The sequence below is a fragment of the Siniperca chuatsi genome, linkage group LG12, assembly GCF_020085105.1.
Source record: "Siniperca chuatsi isolate FFG_IHB_CAS linkage group LG12, ASM2008510v1, whole genome shotgun sequence".
In the NCBI taxonomy this organism is placed as follows: domain Eukaryota; kingdom Metazoa; phylum Chordata; class Actinopteri; order Centrarchiformes; family Sinipercidae; genus Siniperca; species Siniperca chuatsi.
In genome coordinates, this window is record NC_058053.1 from 26,548,166 (window position 1) to 26,563,777 (window position 15,612).

The 15,612-nt window shown below is 41.8% G+C and overlaps 1 protein-coding gene across 17 annotated transcripts in view; it reads right to left on the reverse strand.

Annotated features, from left to right (window-relative positions):
* Positions 1–15,612, reverse strand: part of dgkh (diacylglycerol kinase, eta) — a 59,591-nt gene that overhangs the window by 12,711 nt on the left and 31,268 nt on the right. For all 17 annotated transcript variants that reach the window (XM_044216877.1, XM_044216880.1, XM_044216882.1 and 14 more), the window contains 14 exons: positions 10,689–10,795; positions 9,893–10,018; positions 9,114–9,216; positions 6,726–6,888; positions 6,451–6,559; positions 5,852–6,073; positions 5,402–5,493; positions 5,043–5,142; positions 4,584–4,890; positions 4,059–4,190; positions 1,803–1,937; positions 1,506–1,623; positions 1,171–1,281; positions 625–721 (listed from right to left, as the gene is read on the reverse strand). In XM_044216877.1, coding sequence (XP_044072812.1) covers positions 625–721; positions 1,171–1,281; positions 1,506–1,623; positions 1,803–1,937; positions 4,059–4,190; positions 4,584–4,890; positions 5,043–5,142; positions 5,402–5,493; positions 5,852–6,073; positions 6,451–6,559; positions 6,726–6,888; positions 9,114–9,216; positions 9,893–10,018; positions 10,689–10,795 — 1,922 coding nt within the window. The remainder of the gene's footprint in view (positions 1–624; positions 722–1,170; positions 1,282–1,505; positions 1,624–1,802; positions 1,938–4,058; positions 4,191–4,583; positions 4,891–5,042; positions 5,143–5,401; positions 5,494–5,851; positions 6,074–6,450; positions 6,560–6,725; positions 6,889–9,113; positions 9,217–9,892; positions 10,019–10,688; positions 10,796–15,612) is intronic.

The window sequence follows — 15,612 nt, forward strand, 5'->3', positions numbered from 1 at the left end:
ATGGTATTTGCCTTATTTTGTCTACCTTAATATCCAACTCTGCCTTTAGTAAATATCACTATTTAATTGTAGCTGCCTGAAAATGAAATTTTGTTGAAAATAATTCTGTACAACATTGTTAATACCTTTGTGCTGTATGGTATTTTGAACAATTTCAAATTTTTAAAAGGGTTTAAACTTAAACAGCCTCCCGAAGCCAGAAGACTATTTTTTGGCGGGTGACATCAATAAATGACTCTCCTACACCTGACTAGATGAGCACACCATCCACTGGGCTGTAAGTGTTTTTTCAGACTGGAGAAGCATGGCAGCTGTTTCTGAATAAATTTGAGGTGAGAAATAAGATGGGCAGTTGCAGAATCATGCTTCACCTTACATCTACAACACTTAGATAGTGTTTCAAGAGATTCAAGAGTGTTGAGAAGTGGTGAGTCACATCCTCACTAAATCACCCCACACCGTGCTTATTGGTCCTGCCCACAGCTGCCTGGGTCTACAGATCTCCAGTAGATGTTTCTTTAGACTAAAGTCATAGTAAAATCTGAGCATGCAACATGCAGTCTGATTTTCCAGACTTTTTAAGTAAAAGCAAATGTTCTCTGCTGTTCTTCTGTCCTTTCTCACCTCTAGCTGGACCTTCTGCTCCAGGTTCTTGTAGGTTCTCTGCAGAAGCTCCTTTGTGCCCAAAACACCATACCACATCATGTTCTTGGTGCGACTCCTGTGTAGGAGGGGAGCAGAGGGTGAGATTAACAGTGTGGTGAAAATGGAAAGGTTTGTGAAATGAACTGAAAAGATCTTAAACTGTGCTGGAATTGAATGGTTGTTTGACAGAGTTATAAACCACCCAGACACTAGTACTATAGCCTACAGAGATTATATTTCTTTTTTTAAGAGTCAGAACACAAGAAAACAAGCAATATCAGCTTTACTAATGATAATATATGTAGTACATCTGGCTGAATATGCACCTCAGCCAACTGAATGCCAGTGACTTCTGAGCTTGGACACTTCCATCTTGAGAAATGCTTGGTAAATACAAATGCAGGCGACAGAGCAGCTTTCACTGATAAAAAAAACAAAAACATTCCCTTGATGGCTGATTGCCAATAACAATATCTGTTGCTCAATGGCTGACAGATGCCTGGGGGTAAGGGAAATGTGTCTCACCTGCATTTCTCTGGATGCTCCTCTCGCTTGTTGTTGAACTCCAGGGAGATCTTGGCATCCAGGCCGATGCCAAAGTAGTTGTTCATCACACACTTCTCCATGTAGCCCTCTCTGGGTGGAAAAACAGCCACACAAACAGACTAAGTAAGCTGAAACTCACACACAAACATATCAAGGACAAACAGAAACACAGAGAGAGAGAGATGTGGATATAGATTTGCACATGACTGGCCAGAGAGAGAAAGATGAGAAAACACAGTAGAACCAGAAAGATTTTCAAACAGACAAACGGCGACAAAAATGGGAGGAGACACACGAAGAGAAACGGCTCTCACAGTGAGTCGAGGTCGGGGTCGATGAAGGGTGTGGCACCAAAGGGGTCGATGTTAGCCAGCAGCATCTTGCTAATGATGGAGCTGCCAGCGATGGAGGCAGCCAGACCTGCCCGCAAGCCTGCACACACACACACACACACACACACACACACACAGTCATCTGTCACAAGAGGCTGAGTTGAAATGTCCGAGTGATCCTGTCCCTGTGTGTTTTGTTAAGGTCAGGTGAAGGGAAATTTGTTGCATGCATGCTTTGAAATATATATAATGTCTTGTCGTGTGTGTGTGAGTGTTTACCAGGGCAGATGATGCGTGTGTTGAGCACAGGGAGGTTCTCCTTGCTGGTGGTGAAGGGGGTGATGGTGAAGGAGCCACAGGACTGGGTGCTGCGGCTCACCCTCATCTCCGTTGGAGAACAGGGACTCTTAGCAGCTGGACACACAGAAAGAAAGATTCACAACACTATCATTCCTTTTTTTCTACTCAAACATGTGTGGTTCAAATTCCTGGTTCCTTAGGGCAAACACAATAGAGGGTACACAATGACATTACTTTTTAAAACAAACAAATATCTTCTTCTTAAGCCATCTGAACTGACAATAATCCATATAATGAAGGTGACAGTCAGTGGGTGATATTGAAATACGGTGACACACATTTTTATTTATGCTCAGCTCCACACTGTTGAATTAACATTACACTGAACATACTGTATGTTAGTGTTGCTATGTTCCACCAGAAACAGTAGGACCTCTGGTAGGGGACTCTGGCCTTCAGAATAAAAGCAGGGAATTATAAAAGGTAATAAGTACTAAGTGAAAAAAACTTTGGACCTTGAAATTAGATACAGAGGTGCATTCCACAATTCCACATTTTGAGAGTAAAATGCCCAAGGTACAATGTCTATTTACTCCAACTGTCTGAAACCACTACAATTCTTAAGGATACAGTGTAGGGTAACAAGAGTACTTTTATATATTTGTGAAGATGATGCTTTTACTCTGAAGGATTTGGTTTTTAATTTATTGTTGTTGCTGAGAATGTATCAAGTTGAATTTGCCAACCTTACCAAAATCATGAAGATTTAAAATATATTTTGGTTGACTGTTGACAGGTTTGTAAAAATATTTGTCTCATTTAGAAATCTGCATGCTTAGGTAGTGTTTCACAGCCCTGAGTAAGTATAGCTTCACGTTGCCTCCCTTCTTTTTAGCTTTCAGCAGTTATGCATTTTTCCCATTTTAATGCACGATGACAGTTTCTGAACATTGCACTTTGCCACATAGCAACTTTGCTCTCGTTGACATCATGTGAATTCCTATGGGGAAACAAATACGTGCGGGACTGGCAGACTGGGAGGCTGACATTTACTAAAAAGTGGATTTGACCAAACCACGAGTAACAAACCCTTCTGTTCACATCCTCTACTTGCTCAGTGTGTTTTTTGATTAGTGTCCAGGTCAGGAAGGAGTAAGGAGGCAATAAGAGGAAACATGGAGAGGATACAAAGCAGAGGGTTTGACTGATACCTCGTAGTCTTCCAACGGCTGGAAAATGTGTGGAAGGAAGGAAGCAGCCCCATGATAAACAGGAAGAACTTCTGCCCCTAAGACAATAACACATCCTGTGGCCGATGCACACACACTCACAAAGAGGCACACTAGACACTTACACACAGTAACATGCATCCACATACAAAGCTGCACACATTACACACATTCAGACACATATAATCATGCACACACAGACTTTACAGTTGCCCTGCCAGCACAGTTTCGACAGGTACAATCATTCATTATTAACGAAGTTCTCCATTGCCACAGACTGTTGTGGAGACTGAAGATGGAGAGATAAACAGCTTAGCCTGGCGCAAGAGGTGGAATATCACAGGAGAGCAGGGTTTCTCCATGCACTTTCAGCATTAATCCTTGAGTTTATTTATGACAGGAAACATGATTTGCGTCAGCAGCGCTTTTTTCCATTAGCTATGTGTCTGGTTGTCTGTGTTGCATGGAGTGCAATATCCACAAGGTGGCGACATTTAAGTCCTGTGTGACCTCATTTGCATCTATTCGCTTCACTAAGTAATCTTCTTTTACAACTTTTTCACAATAACATTCTTCTTTTTACCATTAAGAGGAGAACAATACTGGCTTTTATATCTTTGTCTATCCTCATATTTGCCTAAATGGTGAGAAGAGCAATGTTTTCCTCTCTCAGTAGAGAAAAGAGGCAGGGAATCAGTTTTAACACATCCACTAGATGAGGCATGAGATATCTTCTCAAAGTAGGCCTCAACCACTAATTAAACAAAATGTCTTTAAAGTGACAGAACTGAGAACAATGCCAGCTGGCAAAGTGGAAGACTTGGAAATCAAACAGGCAAGGCTGGGCAGGTTAAGTGTTTTGGAAATAGCCCAGGATGGAAAAAAAATCAGGGCCAAGCAAGTAAAAGGCGTGCAAGCAGGTCCCAGATTTGGAACGGGACAGGGCCAGACAGGTCAGGGATTTGAAACAGGGCTGAAGCAGCAGCAGAAGCAGTGGTGCACTTACATGGCACTGCTTCCAGTTCTTTGGTGTCCTCGTCCTTCTCGCTGTCTCTGTTCTCCTCCTCGCTGTCCTTCCTGAACTCCAGGGGAGAAGGCAGCTCGGTCTCCTCTGTATGGGTGTTCTGCTCATCAACCACTAAACAGAGGAAACACGGGGCGGGAGAAAGACAATACGCTATGCATTACATGCCACAATGCATGTACAGTACATCCTTCTACAAGTTTCTCTTTCTATGTATTGCATTTCATAAGTAGTGATGTTGTGATAAATAAAAAGACGGTGATATCTCCATTGACCAAACAACGGAGATCATTATAAGGCAGATGACCTTCTGCATGAACAAAAGCAATTTTGCTTTCAGATAAGCGTCGATTTCTGCCTTTGTCCTCACAAAAGTCGGCTCCTCATGCAATTTCAAAACAGGTATGCCAGCCTGAAATGGTAGTTAATACATTTTTCTTCACAGAAAAAATTGAGTAAGGTGGGTTTAGGAGGGTTTTTCCTCTATAACAACTCAGTATGTGTTACCTCTCTCGGCCTGTTCTATGATCTGTCGCACAGCTTTCTTCAGGCTGTTGGCCCTGAGCATCAGCTGCTCCCTGCTTTTGAACAGCTGGTGTGGGGAACCTCCTCCTCCTTTCTCCGTCTCCTGCTCCTCCAGCTTCCCCTTCAGCTCTGTCAGGCTCTCCTCACTGGCCTCCTCCTCTTCCTCCTCCTCCTCCTCCTGCTCCTCCTCTACAATAGGTGGAGTGGAGTGGGGAAGTGGAGGTAGAGCCTGGTCCTCTGTGTTAAGGGTCTGGAGGAGAGAGTCCAGTTTCTCATTCAGGATGGCACACTGGTGGGCACAAGGAGAGGACACAAACAAAGATAGAGAGAGTGCTGTGGCAGCATTCAGAGGATGGCAAATTAGCAGAAATGTAATATATAGGAAGTGGCCTTTCAGCACAGGCGGATGGTGGATGTTAACTGCACTGTTTTCAGGCTTACTTTGAGAGACATAGTGTCACACTCATCAGTGTTCTCTGTACTTTTTTCATAGGCTTTTCCCACTTTGGCAACAAAATCCTTCACTGTTTCGCACAGGATCCTAAGAAACAGGAAGAAAACATTATTGTTTCGTGGTATAATGCATGAAAAAGAAAAGATGCGATCAATCAGAGCTCTGATGGCTATTGTAAAGACTAAGCTGATGATCTACAGACTTTTCCTATATTACTCTTTTGGTGCAGTCCTTTCTTATTTTTAATTCTGCAGTTTCAAAGTTGCAAATTTGTGTTGTCCCAGATTGTTGCAGTTGGGTTTGGTTATTTTCTGTTGATTCTGGACTGCTGATTCAAAACACTTACTTGGCAGAGGAGATGACCACAGAGTTCTGCTCAGAGTTGAGGATCTTTGTGAGGTGAGCCGCTACTGAGTCTTCATAGGCTGAAATGTGAAACTGGAGAAAAAACACACAGACAAAAATATTAAGAGTATGCATGACTGTTTGTTAGCATTTAGAAAACAACACATGAACACTATCTTGTAGTAAGAACTACAATCTAAAGCAGATTTCTCTCATCAGTACTTGAAATATTGCAAACTTTTAGAAAAGTAAACTATGAGCAAGACTCATGAGGAGAATTATATTCCTTTGTCCAGTTTTGAACCTAAGCAAAGGTGAAGTTGAATTGAAAATGTCAGGCACTATTTCCAGCATGTGCTCGACTACCTCCTACTCGCGTCTGTCTGGAAGCCCTGCTGGGTTTGATTGTGTCTACTGATGCGTGTGAATATCTGTCAACTCCGGTGAGTACCTGGCAGTTGTCGGCTTCCTCGGGCGTGGTGGGGCAGCTGTGTTTGGGTGGGATCTTAATCTCGTAGGTCATGATGCTCCAGCGGTCCAGCATCTTGGTGCTGGCCCTCTCTAACTTCTCCAGGATCTGGGGCAGCTGGGTGTCATCGTCGCACGATGGGCCCCAGCCCAGCACCCGTGCCAGATCATTGCCCGTGCCCAAGGGCAACACCCCCAGCTGGCACTGAAACACATGCAGAGGGTTTATTTGACATCAGGCCTGCTGCAATCAAAATGAGGACTCTGTGTGTGTGTGTGTGTGTGTGTGTGTGTGTGCATGCATGCCTGTGTGTGTATAATGAATGCGTGTCTTTATGTAAGCCGGCCAGGAGCAAAGGCAAAAAGCTCGACTGGCACATTGACCAAGGACACAATCATTTTCTATCTACATGTAGCTTACTCTCTTAGGATTATCTGCCTTATGTTTATGACAGTAGGCAATTGTAATTTATTTTTAATACAGGAGAAATGTAAAATGACGATCCTACTTGTAATATTTAAAGTTCTGCTCAATGCTGTTTTTATTGACATTACAATGTACCCATAATACTGTTACACTACCTGTTTGTGAAGATTGAGTTTATCAATCTCTGAGAGGACCCAGCCCACACTCCCATCACCTCCACACACCAGGATCCGGAAGTTGTCAAACTTCTGAAACAGACGCAGACTGACAAAAACACACACACATTTATTCGCTTATTCTGCAGGGAAGGATTTCAGCTATGGCAAATAATGCTTTGGAATGCAGTACATGCATATATTTATGGATGTTTTATGTGTCTGCAGATATACACATAAGAATTTGGGGAGCAGTTTCAGTTTGTTTTCCTCACCCAAGGTGTGGCCCACCGTTGACCAGGTCAAAGACTTGAGCCGGGTTGAGGAGCTGCTTGAAGCGTCGCAGGAATTTCACTCCCTGGTTGTCACCACTTTTGGAGTTGACAAAGACCAGGAGGGGACTGGCACATGATGGTGGACAGGTGGCCTTCCAGAAGCCTGAGGAGAAATTGCAACAGAAAAGGAGAATGTGAATATCTGTTAAATGCTCTGAGCACCATAAACATTATAACTTTATTGTAGTGGCATCTGAACTCTCAGCAATAGATATCACAGTGAATGAACCTGCATGAATGGATACCACTAAGGGGAAGTAGAAAAATATGTCTTTGTGCTATTTGACTGAATTGTTGTGTCTCTTGCGTGTTTGTGTGGTCTGTCCTCTTTCCAGGTCTCCATGCTGGAGAGGAGGTCGCGTGGCTCATGTCTCATCTGTTTGGCGACACCTGGATGTTGTTCGAAGATATTCTTCATATATGTTTACAATCTATAATTTTGTCATCCTGATTGTCCACACAGTAATTGCAATGTTGGTCTATTGCACGTTTGTCTGTCCTGGAAGGGGGACCCCTCCTCTGACGAGACTGACTGACTTGAATTGATCCTTTCATGTTCTAGAACCGGCAACCGGGGTGCAGCTCAAACTAGAGCAGCAGTGCTGGATGCAGTAGCTGCGCGTGAAACAACTCTGTCGTCGTTAAACAACCTCATCAAAGTCTTGTGCGCGAGACTGTGCGTAATAATACATGGGAGCACATCACATGCCAAAAACACGTGTTTTGCTTCGTAGTAGAGCATGCACACACACACGCATAGACATATACACTAATAAACACTGAGAGAGGTAATGCAAAAAGAGGTTTCTGTGCTTACAGTGTAATCTGTACACCCCACTGTGTGTGTGCAGCACTGACATCTACGCCTGGCACTCCCTCTTTTGCTTTTCCCCCTCGCATCTTGTTGCTTCTTCTCTCTGCTCTCTACTCTCTCTGTCTACCCTCTTCGATTTTTTTTTTTGCTTTGCTCTGTGATGTTGTCAGTAAAGGATAGATTGAGGGAGGGTGAGTGGAAGAGGAGGAGGGAGGCAGGGAGGGGGGGGGGGGTGGAGGTGGAGTCACGGTGCTCCAGCACGTGCTACAGTCTTCCCCTTGCCAATTACAACCAAACTCCCCCTCTTCCCAGCCTGCATTTGGGCAGAGGGGGTCCTGGAACGTGAGGAGATGCAGAAAGAGTGAAGGACAGAGAGAGAGAGAGCCGAAGGATATACTGTATCTTCTTTTTTTATTTTCCATTCTTCCTTTTTCTGCTTTTGTCTTATCCTCCTCCCTTCATCTGGATTCCCCATCCTCCTTTTCTCTGTCTCTCTTTTATCCAGCTACCAATTAGCCGATGCCAGCTTTTCACAGACTCAGTGGGCTGTGTGTGTACTGCATATGTGTGTGTGTGTATGTGTGTGTGTGTGTACGAGACCCAGCCATTGGCTTCGGCAACAGTAATCCAATCACACATGCTTATCTGAGTCTGTTTTGAAGGTTTAATGTGGGCTCTTGAAAGCAGACACACACACACACACACACACACACGTATACAGACAGACATGAACATAGAAAAAGACACAGGCGTCATGTATGAACAAAGAAATGACAGACAACATGCATACTATGCTGAACAGAGAGCCTGGAGGGAGCCTCAGGGTGCTCTGCATGAAATGTTAATGATGCGTATGTGTGTCCATTTTCACAGCAAGTTGGAAAGCATCTAATCATAATTCTTCTCACACATACAGCTCATCTCAAGATGCAGATCTATTTTAAGCCCTCAGAAAGGTGTGTGCCTACTTGTCAGATAAGGCTATTTTTAACCACCTCACTATACAAGAAACAGGCAATTTCCTGGAACACATACCAGTGTCTTGTCTCTCTCTATAATACCTCTTATGACTAGCAGGAAGCTAATAATAAAGTCTGGATTTGATGCTGAGAACAATTACCCAAAAGGGAAAATAATGATATTGTCCTTTTTCTTTGTGTTTTCCGGCACATGTTCCAGCAGTTTACGAGGGAAGTTGTGTGGTGGGAAAAGGGGTGGGTGTGTGGGTGTAAATTATTGTGTGCCTGAATGGATGCTGATGCCTTGATCAAACCACGCTCTCACTTTCCTCCCTCCTGCCACCGTCCTTCCATGTGACAGAGCAAAAGGTCAAAGTTCAGAGAGAAGACATCATTCCACCGAATGGGGTGAAATCTCATTTATTCTTCTCTGAAATATACCGATTGCTCATAGGTGCTGTCTGGCATCAACCTCTGACCCTCTAAGTGAGTCAGCATGATTGTAGGTGTGTGTGTGTGTGTGTGTGTGTGTGTGTGTGTGTGTGTGGTGCCTACCATCTGAGTCGATGCTGTTGAGCGCTGTAGGGGGAATGATGGAGACTTTGCACTGGCCAAGAGGACACTTGCGAGGGTACAGGTCCATACACGCTGTGTGCACCTAGAAGAACAATAACAAATACAATGGAATCATTTAAGCAAGATTCAAGACTTTAATATATTTTCTCTCATATAGATGTACAACGGCAATGACACAAAATTCCCCACAGGTATGGTGAAAGAAACAGACCAATAAATGATAAATGATTTTACGTGTTGTCTGCCATTTAAATGTCTGCTTCAATGTTATTTTAATGGTTTATTTAACATCTGGCTAAGGGACAACAGTATAAAATTAGCCATTTGGTATAACACCTGCACATTTACAGTAATGTTAGGGAATTTGCATTGTTCCTGTGAAAAATAAAAAAATATTTAAACAATAAAAAATAATTGATCTTAATCTTATAACAGAGAAATTAGTCAAGAGCCATTAGTCAGCAATATACAACTGTATGTGTTTATGAAATGTTATGTCCTAATTGTGGTTGCCAGCATGCTAAACAAACAGTTACAAGCTTACATGGTGTAAACAATTAACAAAAACACAGTTTAGTCATTTTGAGATATCAGGCCACATACAATGCTAAGAACATGCTTTTTGTTGTCTTATATGTTCTGAATGCGATTTAAATTATCAGCTTCGTGTATAATTTGAATCCTGTTTAAATGCCAAAGGAATTTAGCAGGGACAAATTAAGCATTTACAATTTATGCATATGTGACAGATGTCTTACCATAGCTTTGCACCAGAGGCACCGCCAGTCCTGCAGTCTCAGTACGCTGCCACATGTCTTATCACACACGGCACACTTGGCACTGACAGGCAGGTTGCCTTCCAACCACTGGTGAGGCATAGCAATCTGTAGGTTCAACACACACACACACACAGTTCAAGAAATGGGCAACACTTCATGCTGTCTATCATTTTTTCTCAGAGTACTTTTCTCAAAAGCCTCTGGTTCCAAATCACTCTTATTTTTCTGACACTGATGAATCCATGTACATGAAACAGCTGTGTTGAAGCGCACTCATTTTAACACGCTTTGCACAGATATGAAATATAAAATAACAAGTGCGAATTAGCCAATAGTGCCAATAGCTGTGACCACGTACGCACATGCATCCATGTATTCATGCATTCACACACACACAAACACTTGACCTCCATGGCAAATTTGAGCCTCAGATAGAAAGTTGCAATAGGGGGGGCACAGATGTAGCAAACCATGACCATGAAAAAGGAACACTTTTGTGGGCCGACCAACCGACAGAGCGAGCTATAGAGCTGCTGGTTGCATCTAAAAATGTGTTTTTTATGGGCAAACAATAAGTCAGTGTTTCACTATTTGCCCAGAAATTAATTTTTTCTTTGCTTGGAGAAAAGCCTCCAGAACATAATTTTAACCAGCATAGGTAACAAACAAGTTCTTACACAGTTAGCAGCTCCTAAAGGGATGGTAATCTAATGCATTACAATATATCAATGCCTTTCAATAAAGAAAACATAAATAAGTTCACACACAAACTTACCCCATCCTCATCCTCAATAATATCCTTCCCTATGGAAGCTAGGGTTGTCCATTTACAGTTGTTGGTGGCTCTGACAGCACAGCGTTTATGGGCTTTGAATTTGCACACTGAAAAACACAAACAGTCAACACACATATAAGTCTGACAATGATTTCCACTTTTAACAGCAGTTAACATTACTCAGCAGCTTCCTCTTGTGGCACTACATTAGACGGATGCAGTTGAGGGAATAAAACTTAAACATACATTGTATTACAGTAAATGGTTATGAACTTAATTTCTAAATCGTGTGATGGGAATGACGTTTAGTTGATGCCCAGGTATTATCAAATACTGAGGTAATTTAAGAGGTCAATTAAAAACGTTCCCAGGCTACTTGTACCTAAAATGCAAACTTTCATAGATTTCTATAGATTCTTTTCTTAACAAGCTGAAATACACTGGACACTGATGCATGATTCAGAAACCGACACACCCCGCAAAGTACAGTGTTCTAATGAATCAAGCCCTAATGAGATGTCAGTGGGCGTAATTACTAACCTCCCTAAGCCTGTTCTGCACTTACATATCTGACAGACAGAAGCAAAGCATGAGGCCTTAGCTCCACATCACAGGTCTCATTCCCTTTATCTGTAACCAGCAACAGGAAGTCTACAGCCAGGCTAAGAAAGACCTAAACCCTGGACCACACAGGACAGGTTGATCCAGCTCCACATTAAAAGCTACCTGCTGTACTGTCTGGATTACTGTTTTAAAACCACACACCTGTACAACCTCTGGTGCTGACAGTGACTCACATAATGTAAATACATGCACGTGTTTCTGTAGTATTAGTCACTTTGCTCTGTACAAAGATGAACAGGTGAAAGTAAATGCCTGCTACATGTAATCAGCTCCACCATAATCCTCAGTAGCCTCATCGCAGTTCCTCAGCACATTATCAGAGCAGGCAAATACAGACAAAGCAGACCACATGGCTATATTGTATGTTTTTCCTTCCACTCATTCATCAACACCACTCAGCATCCTGTATATTGGCAAAATGATATGGAGCCAAAGGTATTGCGAGCATAGCATACTAAGATCCCTCTCTAACAAAATGTATATTTTAAATGATTTTATCTTTTCTACTGATTTAGATTTTTTGTTCTTAACAGAATCCTGGTTACGTCCTGGTGATCACAGTCAGCTGGCAGAATTGTGCCCTCCAGATTATGACTGCTTTAGTTGCCCTAGGGATTGTGGGTTCGTGGTGGGGGCCTTGTTACTGTCTATAGGAAGCATTTAAAGTGTAACCTCATAGGTTGCGATGATTTTTCCTCCTTTGAAGTGCTCATGTTTAAACTTGGTGGCCCCCTCCCGGTCATATTTGCTATTATTTATCGCCCCCCTAAACCAGCTGGCTCCTTCTTGTTGGAGCTTCCTGAGTTTTTATCCAGTCTTGTTTTAAATTATGATAGAAGTGTTCTTTGTGGTAATTTTAATATTCATATTGATGACTCTTCTAATGCTCTTGCTACTAATTTTTTAAACATCACTCACTCTTTTAACTTTCAACAACATGTGTCTGGCCAAACTCATTCCCGTGGCCACACCTTAGACCTAGTCTTTAGTCTGGGCCTGAATACCCTAATCTGTGGAAATCAGGGACATGTTTGTATCTGATCACCTATGCATTGTTTTTAACTGTGAATTACAGGCTGCTAGTACTGTCTTATCCCGCTCTAAGTACACACATGTCCTTAATGAGCATAGTGCCTCAAAATTCTGTCCACTGTTCAATTCTCCTGGCAATGTGTTTCTTGATTCCTTCAACACCAACGAGTTGGTTGATTATTTTAACTACCTGTGTTCTTCAACCTTAGATCTCATAGGTCATTTGAATAATAGACCAAACCCAAAGACTAGAAAACAGCCATGGTTAAATGACAGTATTTGAAGCTGTAAAAAGAAATGCAGAAGAGCAGAACGCAGAAGAAACCATGTCTCCAGGCCCACTTTGTGGCTATGAAAGAGTTATTATGCCTTTATAATAGGATGGTGAAGGATGCAAGAACATGTAATTTCTCTGCACTTATATCTGCCCATCAGCACAACCCCAGATTCCTGTTTAAGACTATGGATCAGTTAGTTAACTCAGCCTCTCCTTGTGCCCCAGCTGATTGTGATGCTGATTGTGAAAAGTTTGTTTTGTACTTTGCTGGAAAGGTGGAGTTAATAAGATCTGATATCACCCCCAACCCTGCCTTTTTAGATGTGGATCACCCGCTCAGGGATTCTTTGAGCAATTTTTCTGCTGTTACGCTGCCTGAACTCACAGACATCATGTCTCTTATGAGAGTATCCTCCAGCCCTCTGGACAAAATCCCAACTAAGTTTTTATTGGAAGTTATGGATTGTATTGCGCCCGTTTTGCTAATTATTTTTAACAGCTCGCTGTCTACTGGCTGCATCCCAGATTACTTTAAAACTGCTTGTGTCCAGCCAGTCCTAAAAAAACCCGGGCTTGATCCCACCCTCCTGGATAACTATCGCCCAATCTCCAAACTGCCTTTTATTTCGAAGATTCTCAAAAAACTTGTATCCAAGCAGCTTCTTGCTGCTGTGGAAAACAATAATACCTTTGAAAAGTTCCAATCTGGCATTTGTCAACACCACAGCACTGAGACAGCCCTTCTCTAAGTCACTAATGACCTTTTAATGAATGCAGATGCAGGCATGTGTTCAATTCTTGTGCTGCTGGACTTAAGTGCTGCCTTTGACACAACTGATCATGGCATTCTTCTAGATAGACTGAGGCACTGGGTGGGCATATCTGGTTCTGCACTAGACTGTTTCTCATCTAATCTGTCCAAGAGAAAATTCTGTGTCACCATTAATAACTTCATGTCATCATTCTCCCATATATATGGTGTGCCTCAAGGTTCAAGTCTGGGACCAATACTGTTGTCGTCAGGCTCTGGAACAACTTGTGAGAAATTAGGTTTTCTGAGTCAGTGTCTTCTTTTAAGCCTCTTCTCAAAACACATTTTTATCGGAAAGCATATCCTGATTTTATCTGAGTTGTCTGTTTATTTTATTTCTTTTATGTATTTTATTTCTTTTATATTTTATCATTCGCTGTTGTATTTTATTTATCTTTTTGTGAAGCACTTTGTACTTTGTTTTGATAAGTGCTCTATAAATAATGTTTTTTATTATTATTATCATAATTATTATTATTATTATTATTATTATTATTATTATTATTATTATTATAGTTCAGCCCTGGTTACTATTAGCTACACTACAACTATTATACATACTAGTACATATTCCAGTCGGGTTTAGTTACCACCATTTACAGTTTTTTAAAGGAATTCAACACTTAAGGAAATACTCTTATTCGCTTTCTTGCCCAAAGTTACATGGGAAGTAGTTCCACTCTCATATCTGTCCTTTAAACATAAGGCAACAGTCAGCCGCTGGTTTAGCTTAGCTTAGCGTAAAGACTGGAAGCAGGGAGAAACAGCTAGCTGGGCTCTTTTCAGAGGTAAAAAAATCCATCTACCAACAGCTCTGAAGCGCACTAACACATTATATCTTGTTTGTTTAATCTGTACAAAAACTGAAATATAAAAACAACAAGTTATGGTTTTATAGAAGGTTATGGGCAGAATGCATCTTGGCTGGGTGCAGTGACTTCCTGGAGCACATTACCCTCGCAAAACCACAACTTGTTTTTTGTACGGAATAAACAAATGAAGTACGTTAATGCGTTTATGAGTTAATTTGTGAGCTTTAGAGGTACTGGTATGCATTTATTTATTTATTTTTTTACGTTTGGACAGACCCAGGCTAGCTGTCCCCCTGCTTCAAGTCTTTATACTAAGCTAAACTAACCATCTCCTGGCTCCAGCTTCGTATTTAACAGATATGAGAGTGGTATCAATCTTGTCATCTAACTCTTAGCAACAAAGCAAGAAAGTGTGTTTCCCAAAATGCTTAACTATTCCTTTAAAATGGTTGAAGTAACAATGAGTATTTATTTTAAACAAAGACAATCAGGATAAACAAAGATCCTGCTGTACCTCAGTTGGTAACGAAGTGACTTTTAAAACTTCATCCTGTCATACACGTGTCAAGGTTCACTCAGTATGCATGACAAGGTAGCCACTTTATCATCAGGAGAAGCAGTTACACATTTCACAAATTTGACTTTAATGTGCTCAATGCAGGCTGCTCTGAATAAGAAACAAAACAAAATGTAAATATAGAATGAATATTACTTATACAGATGTATAGGCAGATGGAGATTGCCCTCGCCGCCTTCTCCATTAGGGATGAGGCACTTAGCAGACTCATGAATAATGTCGGTACTCCGGGGAACTTTGCTTCTAGCCACCCCACCCTTGCTAATACACAACACTGATCGATGTTTCAATCTAGTCTACCGCTAAATGCTGTTAGAGAGCATTAGCAGAACATTAAGAGAATTCAGAGGACATGATACCACTGCCTGTTAATGGCCAGGTCATTCACAAACCAGACTGGAAGAAAACATTGTGTGTAGACATACGAGTGTTTGTGTGAGGGTGAAATAGAGACAGAAAGGAAGAAGAGTTTGTCTATGTGTGTGTGTGTGTTTGTGGCTTGGTAGCACAAATCAATCCCCACCGAACGTCCTGCGCAGGAAATCGAAGGGAAATTTAAGCCACGTTGATTGCTGTGAAACTGTTTGGCTGGCTGCTCTCAACGTTTAATAGAGACACTCTCCTGCTCTATTCGGGTTTTTTTTCTTCTCTCCCTCTTTCTACCATTCTCACATCCTGTTTCTTATTCTCATCCCCCTCTCACCGTCTCTCATTTGCCAGTACTCCAAGTCAAACATCGGTGGGCTCCTATTGGATTGTACTGAACAACTTCTGTGCTCAATGTGGATCTA